The sequence below is a fragment of the Trichechus manatus genome, unplaced genomic scaffold (genome assembly GCF_000243295.1).
Source record: "Trichechus manatus latirostris isolate Lorelei unplaced genomic scaffold, TriManLat1.0 scaffold00138, whole genome shotgun sequence".
NCBI lineage: Eukaryota > Metazoa > Chordata > Mammalia > Sirenia > Trichechidae > Trichechus > Trichechus manatus.
In genome coordinates, this window is record NW_004444074.1 from 1097319 (window position 1) to 1111820 (window position 14502).

General features: G+C 42.1%; 1 protein-coding gene across 2 annotated transcripts in view; it reads left to right on the forward strand.

Annotated features, from left to right (window-relative positions):
* PHF12 (PHD finger protein 12) overlaps positions 1-14502 on the forward strand; it is a 39920-nt gene that overhangs the window by 11243 nt on the left and 14175 nt on the right. For both annotated transcript variants that reach the window (XM_004385356.2, XM_023739627.1), the window contains 3 exons: positions 9650-9722; positions 12328-12721; positions 14114-14234. In XM_004385356.2, the coding sequence (XP_004385413.1) occupies positions 9650-9722; positions 12328-12721; positions 14114-14234 (588 nt within the window). The remainder of the gene's footprint in view (positions 1-9649; positions 9723-12327; positions 12722-14113; positions 14235-14502) is intronic.

Consider the following 14502-nt stretch of genomic DNA (forward strand, 5'->3'; position numbering starts at 1 on the left):
ATCAACAATCATCAATTATTGGTCAGGATACATTATGAAAATTATACTCCATTAATCTTATTAAATCCTTAAGTGTGTCTAAACCTATAACTTTTCATATTTCTGTACGTAGGTTGGCTATATTTAACTTTCCTTGATCTTGCCAGTTTTTGAAAGAGCATCTTAAAAGCAGAGAGAATTCTGTCACTAATTTTGACCTATTGGTAAACATTGTTTTGCTTTTTCATTTTTGTTCTCCTTTATCCCTCCTTTGGGGTCCTCATGGTTTTGCTGGCATGGAAGACACTTAGCCATTCTAACTTAGCAAACTATCATACCAAAGGAAATGCCTAATTCTGTAATATCAGACGTATCTGACTGCAGGCTATGGTATGTTGGTTGGTGCTGAAGTAAGCTGTGCGTTAAGAAAAGCATCTGCAGTTTATTTAAGTATGGCAAAGGACTCTTGTCCAAGGCTTGTATGCTTTCTGCATTTCTTAGAGGGCTTTCCTCAGATCTTACCATTTGTGCGCACACATTCAAGCCTTTAGGGTGATCATTTTTTGGTTAGGGACCGTCTGAGAGAAAAGTGGGCCAAAGGGAAAAATCCTGGCTATCTCTGAGAAATATGTTCAGCTCCTAAATAGGTCAGTGAGGGTATAGCTGGAAGGCTTCGGAAGCCCAAGTCAGCACTTAGCTGTGGCATCAAACCACGACAGCACAGTTTGACAGTGTGCCCAGGAGATTACTTTAGTCATGTAGGGCGGGAAGCTTTGAGGTTTATGAGTAGAACTGAGGGAAGGGGGAGGGTAATGGTAAAAGAAGGCTAGAAAGAGCCCTATGCAGTTTTGGTCCAAATAATGATTATTCTCCCCCTCCCTTCCTTTTTTATAAGACCGTATGGGGGAGGGTAAATGAAACATGCCTCAGGGAGAAACAGCTGGGTCTTAAGTAGAAACTTGCTCTCTAGATTTATTTGGTTTCAAATGAAGACATTAATGTTAGTGTTTCTAGTCTCCTGAGCCTTTATAAAATTTTAGGTCCAATAGCTATACACTGGCCAAGATTCCCTGAGCTGTGTCTGCAAGAATGTGGCCTGGCTATTTCTTTTCTCTTGATAATCCACTGAAGTTTGGCCGTACAATAGCATCCAGTTTTCCATACCTCTGAGACTCTTCTGGAATGCACAGTTGTAATTATTGGGTCTTCCTTCCAATGGAATGTTCCCTAGGAGTGTTGGAAAGTGACCGTTGAGGCCAGAATGTTGACTCTTTTCCAAAGCACCTGGGTTCCAACATCTCTTATGAGGTGAATGAATGAAACCCCTTTTAAAAATATGTGCAACCAGCTTGTTTTCCATCGTAGAGAAGCCGGGATTGCAAGAATAGCCAAACCAGGCCAGTGATAGATCAGGCCTTGTGGCACCAAGACTCAGCTGGTAGAGAAGTTAGCAGAGGCAAACACCTGGTATAATTGTTCGTGCTCTACCCTCCCTCCCTCCTTCTTCCCTGCATTAATTTGTAACGCTCTTCTCCAGGTGTCCTTCTCTGGGAGGATGCCACAAGCCAGCTCTACATAGAAGGCAATAAAACTAGGGGGCACTGGCAGCCAGTTTGGAAGGATTGTGTGCCTGTGGAAGTGATGCAACTAGCTAAGTTACTCAATGGGGCATTTGTAATGGCCTGGCGCTTCGTTGATTTCCTTGTTAACATTGCCACTGAGGCTATGTCTAAAAAAACCCAGCAGTCCTTATACTTTTTGTGTACCTTGTGGCTTTAACTGTATTTGAGTCAGTAGCTTGGATGAAAAAGGGAGAGGTTCAGGGACCCCAGGAACTTTCATCCTTCAGTATGGCCATCTTCCCTGCCTTTGAAAGGTCGGCCATGCTTGAAGTTAAAAAGCTGATGATGCCACACAAGTCCAGAGGAATCTTTGTTTCTGCTGACATTTAAATTTCATTAAATTTTTTTCCCCAAAACATACACCATTAAATTTGGATATACTAATACAACTTTTAATTTAAATTAAAAAAATTTTTTTACATTAAACTTTACCCATCACCTCTTAGCTTTTTTAGGACATAAGCTGGTTTTCATTTATAAAAGGCTTGTTTTCTTATAGATCCCTTGATAAATCAAGATGGTGCTGGGAGGCCGAGGAGTGATTGTGGCCCTTTCAGCCATCACCTTCACTCCCCTTTGTGACTAGTACCAACCAGGGTTTCTAACCGTTTCAAACCCATGCTGAGAATTTATTTCTAACAAGTTTCCAGGCGATGCTAATGCTGCTGGTTAGGGACTAATTCTAAGAACCACTAGTAGAGCAGTGGTTCTCAAAATTTATTATGCATAAAAATCATCTAGGGATCTTGTTGAACTGTAGGTTCTGATTCAGTATATCTGGGGTGGAAATGCAAATCCGGAACAAACCAGTTTGAAGCTCTGGAACCAACACATTTCCTAAACTGGCCGAGGGCAGTAGGGCCAGTCCGAAGGAGAGTAGGCCTGCACTGAGCATGTATTGTCTTCTGCAGTCGGCCTTACGCAATGCCGTTAAGTATAATTGCAGGATTTTTATCTGGTAGTGGACCTCAGATGGATGGATGAGACCCATGAACTGTGAAATTAAAAATCAAAACCGCTCAGTGCTATTGTTTGATTGCTGAACACCTCCTCCCTCCACCAGAAAAGGAGGGGAGAACATGTAGACAACGGGGTGGGGGAGGCAGTCAGATCTTTCCTAGTCTAACTGATATTTTATTTCACATGAAATTATGCCATATATGGCTAGAGAGCACCTGCTTCCTGGAGAATGATGGGTTCTGACAGGAGGAACCCTACCAGTTCATGTGACTGACCTCTTTTAGTGAAAGGCTGTTGGCATATTATGTGCATATTGTGGCATATTGTGTTTTTGTTAAGTCTGTATTAAATAGAATATTTTGTCAGTCCAGGAAGAGAAAATGGAGTGTGTCCATTCTTGAATATTTTTCATCACTTCATTCCTTTTGTCCTAAGATGTACACCAAAGCTTTTAATTTGGTTAAGTAAGATTTTCTTGTTTCTCAGGCTTAGGTTTTAAAATGTCATTGCTGCTTAGCTGGATGGGCAGTTGCAACCCACATACCAGTAACCTCATATATTAAAAGAAAAAAATGTCCAGAGCCCAACACCATTTTTATCTGCAGGTTGTAACACACACAAAAAGGTCTCTGAAATAAAAGGCAGTCTTTCTGCTTTCCTGTCTCCCTCTCTCCCCTCGCCACTCCCCTCCTCCTTTTGTTCTCTTGTTCCCCTCCCCCTTCTCCCTTCCAGTTCCATATTGAAAAACTGCTTTCGCTGGATGGATAATTAACGCAGAGCTATGGAGCAACAGGTCCCACTGGTGGCGACTAAATCTGAAGTAAATGTTAATATCGTGCAGGTTCACATGTATTAATAGGCGAAGGAGATGAGCAAGGTTAGACTCAGATCAGCCACATGGGTGTGTGACTTGAAATAGATCCCCTTAATTAAAGAGCCAAGAACCATGACAACTACCAACATCTTCCACCTGCAGTGGTGAGCGGCAGCCTCATTAGTGAATGAAAGAGGGATTCTAAATTAAAACTGGGCTCTATCCTTTGGCTGTAAGTTGGGGTCATCTGGCTCTGGGCTTTGAATCTTCGACATGGAGAGTTGTCAGTGCAGACGTTACAGTTAGCTGAGGGGTGTGTTTGTGGTTTTCTCAGGGATGATTTCAGAAATATACTGATTTAGACACTCTCATCAACAGTAGAGGTGGGTCATTTTAGATTTGTTTAAGGGAGTCTAGATACTGGAGTCACGCTGCAGAGATTAGCTTTAGAAAGTTTTCATTTTGAAAAATTAATGTCCTTGACCAGCTTTCAAATTGGTTTGTGAATAGATGCTACTGTTAAAAGTTTGTAGGCCCTAATAAAACAGTGTTTAAGTCCCACTGCTATCAATGAAAATCACAAATTTGGCAGAACTGGGGTTGGGTGGGTCGTAGACCCTCTCAGGCCTCACAGAGAGCCTACTGTGACCTCTGAGAAGCACATGTTTTAATTGTACAATCTCAAAGATTCAAAAGCTTTGCTGTTATGAATTATTTTATAGCTAACAAAATGTCTTTAAGATCAGGTAGTAGTTGAAATAAATAGTGAGTCAGAAAGCAGTGAGCAGTCACTTCTGACCAGGAATTGGCAGGCCAGAGCTTTTTAAGAAATGTGCTGGAAGGAAACTTACCCACAGCAGTGAAGATTGGAATATGTTTTGCAAGAGCTCCATCTTCACAGAGTATACTCTTCTCTGCCTGTGGAGAAGAGTGCCTGTCTCATAGCATTACAAACTATATTCTTTTGAAGCCAGAAAATAAAATAGAGCTCCTTCGCTTGCTTGCTGAAGAGCTACTGGTTTTCCAAGGCAAGCCACCTCGGGTACAGAAGACAGTGATTCCAGGGCTCACCTTCTTTCTTAGGACTTGGGCAGTTCTCAGAAGGAACCTAAAGGTTCAAACACTGTTGAACTCTTGATTAACCTAAATATTCATTCCCAGGAAAAATACCCCCATTCCCAGAACCTTCCTTTCATCAGCTAGCTTTTCAAAATTCGGAAGTATACCTGCTTGTGAAACTATAGCTGCTTTCTGAACTTCACCATCTTCAAAGGATCACTAGCTAAATAGCACTTGCTGAATAGCTCTGAATTGTGGGCAGAGTAGGGAAAAAGCCATTGTACCAAATGACCGAACTGTTGGGGCTCTTTGTTGATTCTAGCATCCATAAGCAATTGAGTGTTATATGGGTCTGTATAGCAAGAATCAGTTTGTAGTTCATTACATGTGGTTTCAATGTAGGTGTCCTCCTCACGTTGTCTCTAGCTTATGATCCCTGAGAGCAGGGACCATGTCTGGAATCCCAGGACTTAGCACATTGTCTAGGATAAAATAAGTGTCCAGTAAATGTTTGAGTGGATGAATAACTTTGGTCCTGTCTCCCCAAGGCTACATTTCTTGATGGGGTAGATCATAACTTGTTTGCTTTGTGTCCATCCTCGTGTATTAGTTAATAAGCAGTGGGAACTCAATAACTGATTGATGTAGAAGAAAATACTTGGCCTTGAGATTTAAGGAAGCTACCCTGGTGGATGCTCGTCTGTGTTCCCCAGAAATAAGAGGACTGTTAAAGGTTTTTAAGAAACAGCTTCATGACTTGGGCTCAAGATTTAAAAGAGCCAGAAGACTTAGATTTGGGTTCTAATTCTGCTACTTACTGGCTTCGTGGCTTTAGAAAAGTCAGTTTCCTCACCTGTATGATGGGGATAAAAATTAATTACCTCATAGTATGGTAGTAAAGATCAAATAAGAGCATCTGTTAAAACACTTAGTGAACTGTAATACACTATCTAGATGTAAGATGGGGTTATCACTCTGCCATTTCTAAGCGTTAGTGATTAGAGAGTATATTGATGTCTTTACAAGCAATACTGGCTGATTATAGCATTTTCCTGGTTTTCACTGCTGAGCAGCTGAAACTCTGATAGAGATATTTCAGTGTTAACCTAGACTTTTAACATTTAATGATTTTCTTTTGTAAAGGTTGGCCTCCAGCACCCTGTCTTCATTGATACATTGGATTGAGACAGAGCTGGGGCAGAACCTTGTTTTTCTTGATGGACGCATCATGATTTAAAGACTCTTGCATGTGTATAATAATTTGAGTTACACATTGAGTTTATGGGAACACCATTCTTATGGGGAAGAAGCTTTGAGATGGGAGGCTGAGGTGGGGACGTCCTCAGACTCTGAGTACATGAGTACCCTGAGGCTGCAGAATCTCCTTTCTCCCTGGAATCCTTTCCCTTCAGCAGTGTTTCTGATATGGAGCAAAAGGAGTCTGTTTGCAAAACAGCCTCTTTTGGAATTGGTTCCTGAGCTTACCCCAATGAAAGTCTGCCTGTCCTGGAGTTGTTTCATGAATCTTTTTCCCCTAGAAACTTGAGTTGAAAAGCTGCCTTCTAAATAGGTTGAAAGGAATTGCTTTGAGCAGAGAGGAAACATGATCATGAGAAAGCTTTTTGAAGAGTGATTTCTGTGTTCCAGCTATGTTTGTGGTGATCATTTTCTAGAAACTTAGACCTTCCTTCCCCATCCATCCCATCTTAGATATCGCAGCCATCTCTCAAGACACTACACTTTCAAATTGTTATTTCATGATGCATATTCTGTCTCTGAAAAAGCAGCAACTCTTGACAAGTAAACAAGTGATGGCCTCACTCTTTTAAGTGTTCTATATTCATCCTGAAAGTCACACTCTGACTTACCTGGACTATACCTTAAGCTGATAGTCCCCATCCCACACTTTGACAGACCTAACAAGAAGAGCCTGTGGCCATAATCTAGAAATCTGAGAAATAAATGTACGTTCGTGAAGTTGACATCTCTAAAAGTGAGTCCTTTAGAAACCAACAAGAAGCTACTTTTGAGAGTCTCAATACAACTTTTAAGCATTTTATTCGTGTATCAAGAAAGAGAAAAGAGATTAAAGATCAAATTGTTTAAACAAAATAAAAATGGGGAAGTAGGGGGGCAGTTCAGTATATTGGAGGCTTACAAGTGTGGAACTTGATGCCGATGGATTCTCGTTTTCTTACTTAGAAAACGCAAGTCATTTCATGAGTGATTTAACCACCAAAACAAGTGCCTGCCCAGAGTTTTATATGCCAAGCGTTAACAGGGTGTGGAAGTACAAAGGTAAATAAGGCATAGAGAAGGGGATTCAGACACATAATACACTTTCAGTGCAGTGTGGCACAGAAGTGCTAGGGGGAATCGGGCTGTCAGAGAGGGCTTCCTGAAGATGATACCCAACTTACGTCTTAAAAAGTTAGGAGTTCACCAGGTGAAAGAGTAGGGGAAGGCCCAGCTCACATGGTTTTGAGTAGAGGCTCTGGAATGAGCAAAGATGGAGGTGACACTACATGGACTGTGTAGGGAGCCTCCAGACCAATGGAGCTAAAGAAAGAGGCAGGGTTCCGGTCATAGGGGTCTTAACTGCAGTACTGAGGAACTTAAACTTTATCCTGTAAGGGATGGGGCACATTGAAAGGCTTTTAGTTAGGAGAGTGTAAGGATGAGAACTGCATTTTAGATTAATCATCCTGCCAGCAGGGTTAAGAATAGATTGATGGAAACATGAAGTGTGGCCAGGAAGCCATTCATATCTTGGTGAAGGATCTAAGCCCATACCACTTTGCCTCACCCTTCTCTGCTTTATGTGTTTGGTGTAGGATATGTTGGTACAAAGCCAGTGGGCAGATGAAAAGAATTGATGAAAAAGAGTATCAGAAGTGACAGCCTTCGGGGTTAATTTTAATATGACAGCTGTTGAAGCCTAACAGAGTCTGTAGGCCTTTGCAAATTACATGCGTGCATTTCATTAGTTTCACTGTGGCCTGTTGCATAAATACATTGGTGAGAGCTAGGGAAGATTTCATAGATGATATTTACCTGTGATCCTCCAGGGCCTGGAGACCTGTCCCAGTGGGCCAGTATGCCTCCAGTTTTCTGCTTCCTGGTAAGTATCCTCCTGAGATTCCACCAAGGAAACAAGGAGGAAAGGAAGCAGTGAGCTGTGTGTGAGGGGTTGGTAGACATCCTGACATGTATGCTGAGGGCTCCAGAGAAGCACAGCAAAGCAGGAGCCAGGAAAATTTGCCAAGTCAAGTGCTGTTTTAGATAGAGAGTAAAGCAGCCTAGCATCAAGGCCCTGGCATTTAAAGAGTCCTTGTCTGTACCAAAAACCTGTTGGCCATCAAGTCAATTCAGACTTGTAGCAACCCTGTAGGATGGAATAGAACTGCCCCCTAAGGTTTCCAAGTAGCAGCTGGTAGATTCGAACTGCCGACCTTTTGGTTAGCAGCCAAGCTCTTAACTTGTCTATACAACCCTCAAGTATTTTTTGCATATTTCTCACATTGTTTGAGGGAAAGTTTCCTCCTTGCCATTCCAAACAGGTGACTTCCAAGAACGAAGAGTAGGAATTTCTTAAGCATAAATGTAGCCTTATACTGTATAGCATTGGTTTTCAAACTTTGGTGTTCAGCAGACTTAACTTGAGAGCTTGCTAAACAGAGATTGCTGAGCCTATCTCCTAAAGTTTCTGAGAGTTTCATGGTCTAGAGTGAGATCTTGGAATGTATATTTCTAATAAGTTCCCAGATGATACTGATGCTGCTGGTCCAGGGACCACACTTTGAGAGCTGCTGCGTTATAGGCATTAAAAATGACCCTCCCAAGGATTTAAAAAGTCTCATTGCAGCTCTTGGTATAACCTTAATGGAAATCACTGACCTGGAAGATAAGTAAGACCCAGCCCTACGCAGCACTAATTTTGATTCAGTATTGATTTACTGAGTCACTACTGTGTTCACGACCGTTTTTGTTATGGAGATACAAAGAGGAAAAAAGATTCAGCCCTTGTCTTGGTCTCTCTAATAAAGAATTGTCATTTAAGGCAAAGCATGAGAAGTGCCGAAAGGGAACTACACCATGCAGCAAGAGTTCCAAGGTATATGAGTAATCTGGAAAGACCTCATGGAGGATCTGTGTTCTGGTTATCTATTGCTGCATAACAAACTACCCCAAAACTCAGTGCTTAAAACAGAAACCAGTTATTTTCTCTCATAATTCTGAGAGCTGACTGGGCTCAGCCGGTTGGTCTTTCTGTTCCATGTGTTACTGAATGAGACTGCACTCGTTTGGAGGTTCAACTGAGCTGAACTGTCCAAAATGGCTCCCTCACATAGTAGTAGTTGGTGCTGGCTGTGGGCTTGGAATTCATCTGAAGCTATTGACTGGAGCACGTCAGGTCTCCTCCGTGTGGCCTCTTCATAGCATCATGGCAGGGCTTTGAGATGAACATTCCAAGCACATAAAAGTGGAATCTGCAGATCTCTTAAGACCCAGCCTTGGAAGTTACAACATTGTCACCTCCGCTGCATTCTATTGGTCAAAGCAAGTCACAGAGCAAGCCCACATCAAGAGGAGAGAAATGTACTACCTCTGGATGGGAAGAGTAACAAAGAATGTGTAGCCATCTTTAATCCACCATAAGCTGATTGAGGCAGGCCTTAAAGGATAAAGGGGGTTATGATGCACATAACTTTCTAGAGGAAGGGTGTTCTAGAGGAAGAAATAGCAAGTCATCAGTTTGACTATGGGGAGAGCTATACTAAGCGGGCCCGAGAAGATGGAATGGAACCATATTACACAGGCCTTTGAACAGCAGATGGAAGCTTGGACTTAAACAGATTTTGAAACGGAATGTGGAGGACCTGTCAGTAATTTTGTTAGCATGCTGCAGAGTTGGGGAATGTCCCTAAAACTCAGGGCTTCACACTAGTTCTTAATACCTTTTCCCGTAAGCCCAGTGTTAAGAGCTTTGGATTTGGCTGCTGCTTCTAAGGCATGGGAAGGGATGCTCACTCCTTCGGTTATTGTAAATTGTGCAGAGTGAGCAGTTTGAAGGATAACAGAACCCTAGCTGTGCTGCAGGACTGGCCAGATAGGGGCTTAGGAACGTGCAGCTTTATGCCAGACCTAGCTGTGTTTCTTCCTGCTGCATCAAAAGGTTAGTTACTTAGTCTCGCCCTTGTCTTTTCCCCCACAGTAACCCTCCACTGAGTGAAGAGATGTTGCCTCCTGGGGAGTGGATGTGTCACCGGTGCACTGTTCGCCGAAAGGTAATAATGCTACTTTTGAAGACCTTGGTCAGAATGCTAGATCTAGAGCTAAGACGGCCTGGCCCCGAGGGCATTTTTGTCCCTTCTTCTTGCTCTTCCACCCCTGGAATCACTCCTACTCTCCCCATGGTGACTGTTTGGAATCCAGTAGGGCCTAAAAATCTAAACATGGGCTGTGAAGTGAGCAGAAAAGGCATCTCAATTACTGAGACATGATCAGTCACTAGTGACAGGAGGAGTCTGATCTTCTGTTGATCTCTTGATAGTGGGCTGAAGAAAAAGAAGGCTGCTTCTCTAGCTTGATTAAAAAAAAAGAATTTCCCTTACCCCAAGGCAAATAAGTCACTGGTATCCAGAGGCTTGGCCAGGTATATGGGGTTGGGAGGACTTTAAACCCACTTGTACCTCAGGTTGCCTAATCTCTCTTTAGCTCCCCTTCCCTTAGTCTTAATAATTCAGTCCTGGCTTTGAGAATGTGGCTCATTATTTTCTACTTTGAGAGTTTTTGTGGGGTGTAAAAGCTGAATTCTCTCTTAATCAAAAAAGGAAGTAGGTGTGTTTCCACCCGGATTGAGAGACCGAACCCTCAAATTATAGACTGTAGATTAGGATTTGTCTGTGAATTATAAACCACACACACACACACACACACACACACACACACACACACACACACACACACTTCTTCCACCCTAAGTGCACCCCGAGCAACTTTCCTTTGTTGTGACATCACCTCTGTTTTTCTGCCCCCTGTGCATGATGTCACAATGAATGACGACTTCCTTTGTTGCAGAAACAGGATGAGGAGATGATTCAGAGATTGTGGTTTGTGTGTGTAACAGTCTTCAGCGTTTAAGAAGAAAGTAAATGTTAGGCAGACATTATTTTTCAAGTATTTGCTCAGGGTTCCTGTTAAAAAGCAAGCCAAAGCCAAGCCAACCACCTAACCACAGCTGCAGTTCAGTTTCTCCGAAAATCCACAAACCAGGCTGTCCTCCAGCCTGACCATCTTCCAATGATCCTTTCCTGTGCGTGCTCAATTAGATTACAGCATGGCCAGTTACAGGTACCTGCCAGCCAGGAGACCTTTCAGAAACTTGCCACTCAAAGAAGCTGGACCTAAAAGGGTTGGGAAGAGCTGAAGGGAAAGAGATGAAGCCAGGACAAAGGGATGTAGAAAAGGAACTAACATTATTTTAGTGCCCATTTTATGCCAGTCATTTTGCTTATGTTATCATTTAATCCATATAGCTGTCTGGGGTACAGGTAGTCATATCTCCATTTTAAAAATGAAGAAACTGAGGCTCAGAAATGTAGAATTAACTTTCCCAAGGACTTGAAAGAATTGACAGAGCCAATATTTGAGCCAAGTTCTGCCTCACTCCAAAGCTCTATGACCTCTTCATCAGTTTCTAGAAGCAGAGGTGCTTGCTGGGAATTATAGTATGCCTTTCTCTAACAGTGTACGTCTCCTGAGATGCCACTCTGACCTGCTCTCACATGGGCCTTTTTGCCTACCAATGCCAAATCTCCCTTTTCCACTACCACCACCACTGCCTGCCCTCTGGCCTCCAGTAGTTCCTGAAGTAGATTGAAATGATACATTCCCTGCGCCTCATCAACCTCTGATGTTCAGGTCCTACCATAATCCCTAGTGGACAGTAGAAGTTCCCCAACTCAGAGCCATCCCTTCATATATGTGACCCTCTTTATCATTCCCACCGTATCCCTGAGAGGAGGAGAGAAAAGGTTTTACTAGTCTCACTTTACAGATGGAGAAATTGCTACCTACCAGCCTGAGTCATCCAAGGTCAAAGGGAATCTGTGACAGAACTGGGACAAGATCCCAGGTCTCCTGACTGGAGACCAGTGTTAAACCCTCATTTAACCATTCTATTTGGAGTCCTGGAGGAAAATACATTTTATCAGTTATCTAATCCTATCCAGTACATTTAGTCTTCTTTCATTTCCTCACCTGCCTGTTCTAAGAGGTGTCATTTTTAGAGTTCTAGTTAAACTTGAAACATGGAGAGCCACCATTCTTGGACATCATGATTGCTGGAGTTCCCTCCTCCACGCACCACCCCTCCACTTTGTAGCATAGCTACATTCCTTGCCAGCACCCAACCTCCCAGTACAGTGAGCTCTACCTGGCTGTTTTCTTTTACCTTTGCTTTTGCAGGCTTTCTTTACTTTGAACAAAGGTTTAAGAACCATTCAGAAGGTCAGGATGATCCAAGACAAACTACAGGTGCAGGCCTGTGTGTATTGTTGAATAAGTTTATGCTCATTGTGTTAACTTTTTAGCCCTCTGTACTTTGCATTAAGGTGTTGTGTGTCATATGATGAGTTAGAGTAAATGGTGTATAATTTGTATAGTTGTTTCTAACTTTCCATGTTTTTTGGTGATTTCCCTCCTGCAAACATTATTCAGCTATAGTTTTGTAAACTTTAACAGACCAGTGTTCCATTCCCTAGGTGGATGATTCTGTGATATGTTAGGATTTTTCATAGTTTTGGTTAGTGGTCTAGCAGGACTTTGTAGCATCCATCTCTTTCTGTTTTGTGGTATTTGTATGATGGGCCCACCTGTTCATTTGCACAGAAACGAGAGCAGAAAAAGGAGCTGGGCCATGTCAATGGACTGGTGGACAAATCTGGCAAACGGACTACATCCCCCAGCAGTGACACTGACTTGTTGGACAGATCCGCTAGCAAAACTGAACTCAAGGCCATTGCCCACGCCCGGATCCTGGAGAGGAGGGCCAGCCGACCTGGCACACCCACATCCAACGCCAGCACAGAGACCCCCACCTCTGAGCAGAACGACGTCGACGAGGACATCATTGACGTGGACGAGGAGCCAGTGGCAGCAGAGCCGGACTATGTGCAGCCCCAGCTGAGGCGGCCTTTTGAGCTGCTGATCGCTGCTGCCATGGAGCGGAACCCCACCCAATTTCAGTTGCCCAATGAACTGACTTGTACCACTGCACTACCAGGTTAGCCAAACCATCGCATCTCCTCCCCTACTCCAGCCTCCCCAAAGGATTATTGTCCAGCTAAAAGGCAGTGCTGCCTGCAGGGTCACTGTCTCAACTTCCTGCTCTTGGTTCTGCCTGGAGAGATTTTTGAAGGTTTTAGCTATTACAGTGCCTGTTCCGTTTTCCATTTTCTGACTTCTAAACTCATTTCCCACCCCTTTCCAGTACTCATTTTAAAAATGAAAACACATGAAAAGACTTAACAATGAAAAGTTTCCCTCTCACCTCTGTTTGCCATCTGTCTAGTTTCTACCTCCTGCCCCTCACAGATAACGGCTATTTAGTTCTTGTGTATACTTGTAGAATTTCTTTGTGCATATGTAAGTAAATACAGACACATGCTTGTGTGTCCCCTTTTATTTAAACAAAAATAGCATACTTATTTTGTTGTTGTTGCAATTTTACTTTTTTTAATGGTAAAAATATACATAACACAATATTTGCTGATTCAACATTTTTCAGGTGTACAGTTTAGTGATATCAATTAAAAATAGCATACTACTTGCTATACTGCCTTTTTCACTTATGCTCTAGAGATCTTTCCATATTAATATAGAATTTCCTCAATTTTTTAAATAATTGCATAATAGTCCATTATACAGATTTATCATCATTTAATCAGTTTCCTATTAATGGATATTTAGGTTGTTCCCAATATTTTGTTACTACAGACAGTTCTTCAGTGAATAACTTTGTAAATACATCATTGTGCACGTGTACCAGTATATCTGTCACATAAATTCATAACAGTAGAATTGCTGGGTCAAAAGATACGTGAATTTATAGTTTTAATATAGTATCAAAGTGCCCTCCTTTTCTTAATAAGTCATAGCTTCACTTAACACCATGAAACTAATCTTATTTTCTTCTCCCAGAGAAAGATAAATTGTAAGGCTTAAGAAGCCTACTGGTCAGTAGGATACATACAGAATCAAAGCTTTTCTGATTTCTATAAAAATATGGTGAAACTGTAGTCTTCTCCACAGCCTTCTCCCCAAAATAGTTCTTCATTGACCATTTGACTTGGGCTTTTTTTTTTTTCTTTTTTTAATGTTGCCAGTGTTTAAGCTATTCTTCTGACTACTTTACATTTACAAAACATCAAAGTGTATTTCTGTCACAGAGCAGATGACTTTTCTGGTCATGTAATTCTGACTTATGTCTCATCCTCCCTCCTCATTCTTCTTTCTCACTTAAAACCAGACTAAGGGCCCTCAAAAAGAGGTCCATGACCAGTCCATGGCACATGCTTTTGCTAAGACCTGTTCTTTCATTTATTGCTGTTTTTATATCCCAGGCTAGGAACTCTGAAGCGAGGAATAAATTTAGTACGACCATTGTCTTTTCTAGGTTCTAGCAAGAGGAGAAGAAAGGAGGAGACCACAGGGAAAAACGTTAAGAAGACACAGCACGAGTTAGATCACAATGGTCTCGTTCCCTTACCGGTCAAAGTCTGCTTCACGTGTAACAGGTATTTTTTTTTCATACCTAGGGGTTTTCCCTCTTATTCAGCAAATGATGGTTTTTCTTTCTTCCTTCACCTCTTCTAAACTGTATGTGTTAAATGTTGATAACCCGTATTCTGATGGTGTGAGGACACAGAGACTGACTAATTGACCAGAGCTTTGAAAGTCTTGATAACACATTCTATGAAGAATCTCAGTGCATAGAAACTAGTTTACTGTGTTTTAGAGGCTAGAATGAGAGGAGTTGGGCTTAAACTGAAGCATGAGATATTT